Source organism: Lactuca saligna, chromosome 8, assembly GCF_052625555.1.
Source record: "Lactuca saligna cultivar CGN05327 chromosome 8, ASM5262555v1, whole genome shotgun sequence".
Classification (NCBI taxonomy): domain Eukaryota; kingdom Viridiplantae; phylum Streptophyta; class Magnoliopsida; order Asterales; family Asteraceae; genus Lactuca; species Lactuca saligna.
This window is the reverse complement of record NC_136424.1, coordinates 185,609,661-185,611,085: the sequence shown is the minus strand read 5'-3', so window position 1 is coordinate 185,611,085 and position 1,425 is coordinate 185,609,661. Positions and strand designations below refer to the sequence as shown.

At 41.6% G+C, this 1,425-nt stretch overlaps 1 protein-coding gene across 1 annotated transcript; it reads right to left on the bottom strand.

Moving 5' to 3' along the window:
- Nucleotides 1-304: 304 nt before the first annotated feature.
- On the bottom strand, nucleotides 305-949 carry LOC145010371 (uncharacterized). The gene has a single exon (XM_078968924.1). The coding sequence runs from the start codon at nucleotides 947-949 to the stop codon at nucleotides 305-307; it is 645 nt and encodes a 214-aa protein (XP_078825050.1).
- Between the last annotated feature and the right edge of the window lie 476 nt (nucleotides 950-1,425).

Below are 1,425 nucleotides of genomic sequence, written 5' to 3'. Positions count from 1 at the left end.
AGGAAGATGGGCGAAGTTAAGCATGGATCTGGCTACTTCTACTAATGTGCGGTTTCTTCGTTCGACGACGTTGTGGAGTGTAAGGTGCTGAGAAGTTGTGAGAAATACCCTTGGACACCAAGAAACTGTTAAGAAGATTATTAGTGAACTCGGTTCCATTATCGCTGTGGATGCGTCGGACTGGAAGCTTGATCTGAAGTTTGATTTCTTTGATGAAGTTGATAAAGATCTGCGGTGCCTCTGATTTGAGTCTGAGGAAGAAGACCCATGTGAAGCGTATATAGTCATCAACAATAACCAGTATTTATTTCTTGTGGTGGAGACTGGCTACAGTTGAAGGACCGCAGGGATCAATGTGTAATAGTTCCATAGGCTCTGAAATAGACGAATCCATTATCAGAGGGTGACTTGCTTTGACTTGTTTTCCACATTCACAAGCTGGACAGAGAGTATCGTTGCTGAATTTGAGAATAGGGAGACCATAGACAAGTTCTCCAGTGACCAGATTATTGATGTATCTGAAGTTGAGATGAGCTAGCTTGCGGAGCCATAGCCAGCTAACTTCGGATACAGCTTTAGAAAGACAACACAGCTGTGGTTTACCAATGATGAGAGAAATATCCAGAGGATACATTGTGCCTTCGGAGCGAGACTTAATTAAGCAAGTGCTTCGGTCACCCGTCTTTATGTAACAGAATTGATCATCAAATTCCACTCGATGGCCTGCTTTACATAGTTGACCAACACTGATGAGATTGTGTTTAAGACCTTTTGCATAAGCAACCTTCTGAATGGAAAAGTTCCCCATTGTGAGGACATCGTAGCCTCGTATGATGCCATTTGCATTGTTTCCAAAAGGGAGATTTCCACCATTGCATTTAGGCCTGAAATCCCGAGGTATTCTAACCTTCCGGTCATGTGCAATGAGCAGGCACTGTCGATCAACCATTCTTCTTCTTGATCCTCCTTGCACAATGTCTACAAAAGTTAAGTGGTTAATTTGGGCACCCAAGTGAGTTTGGGGCCCGAGGTCACATGCGAGGTGTTAATCAAAGCATGATGCGAGGTGGTAGGGACAGTTTTTAAGTCAACTTTCAAACCTACTCCTGGGTGTTTGAAGGTCTTTGGAGTTTTGTGAGATTGTGAGTAATTATGAGAACTTTTGAAGAGATTAAAATTAACCCTGAAATCCTAGGTGTTGGAAGTTCTTTGAATTCTTTTACATTGACATCAACAAGAGAACTTTTTGTCATTTTTCCTGATATTTGACCTGGTCTGAGGTTTTGAAGAAAAAGTGTGTTTTTGTCCATACCGAGGATTGTTAGATTTGACCTTTTTGTTTGTGTGTTTTGAAAAGGTGTTTTGTGCAGGTTTGGTAGGTGTGAAGACACGTTCAGAGCTTTTGTGATGTGATTTCTTAAACAT

Bases quoted from the DNA above. Each gene is read 5' to 3' on its own strand.
- LOC145010371 (XM_078968924.1), bottom strand. From the start codon at position 949: ATGGTTGATCGACAGTGCCTGCTCATTGCACATGACCGGAAGGTTAGA.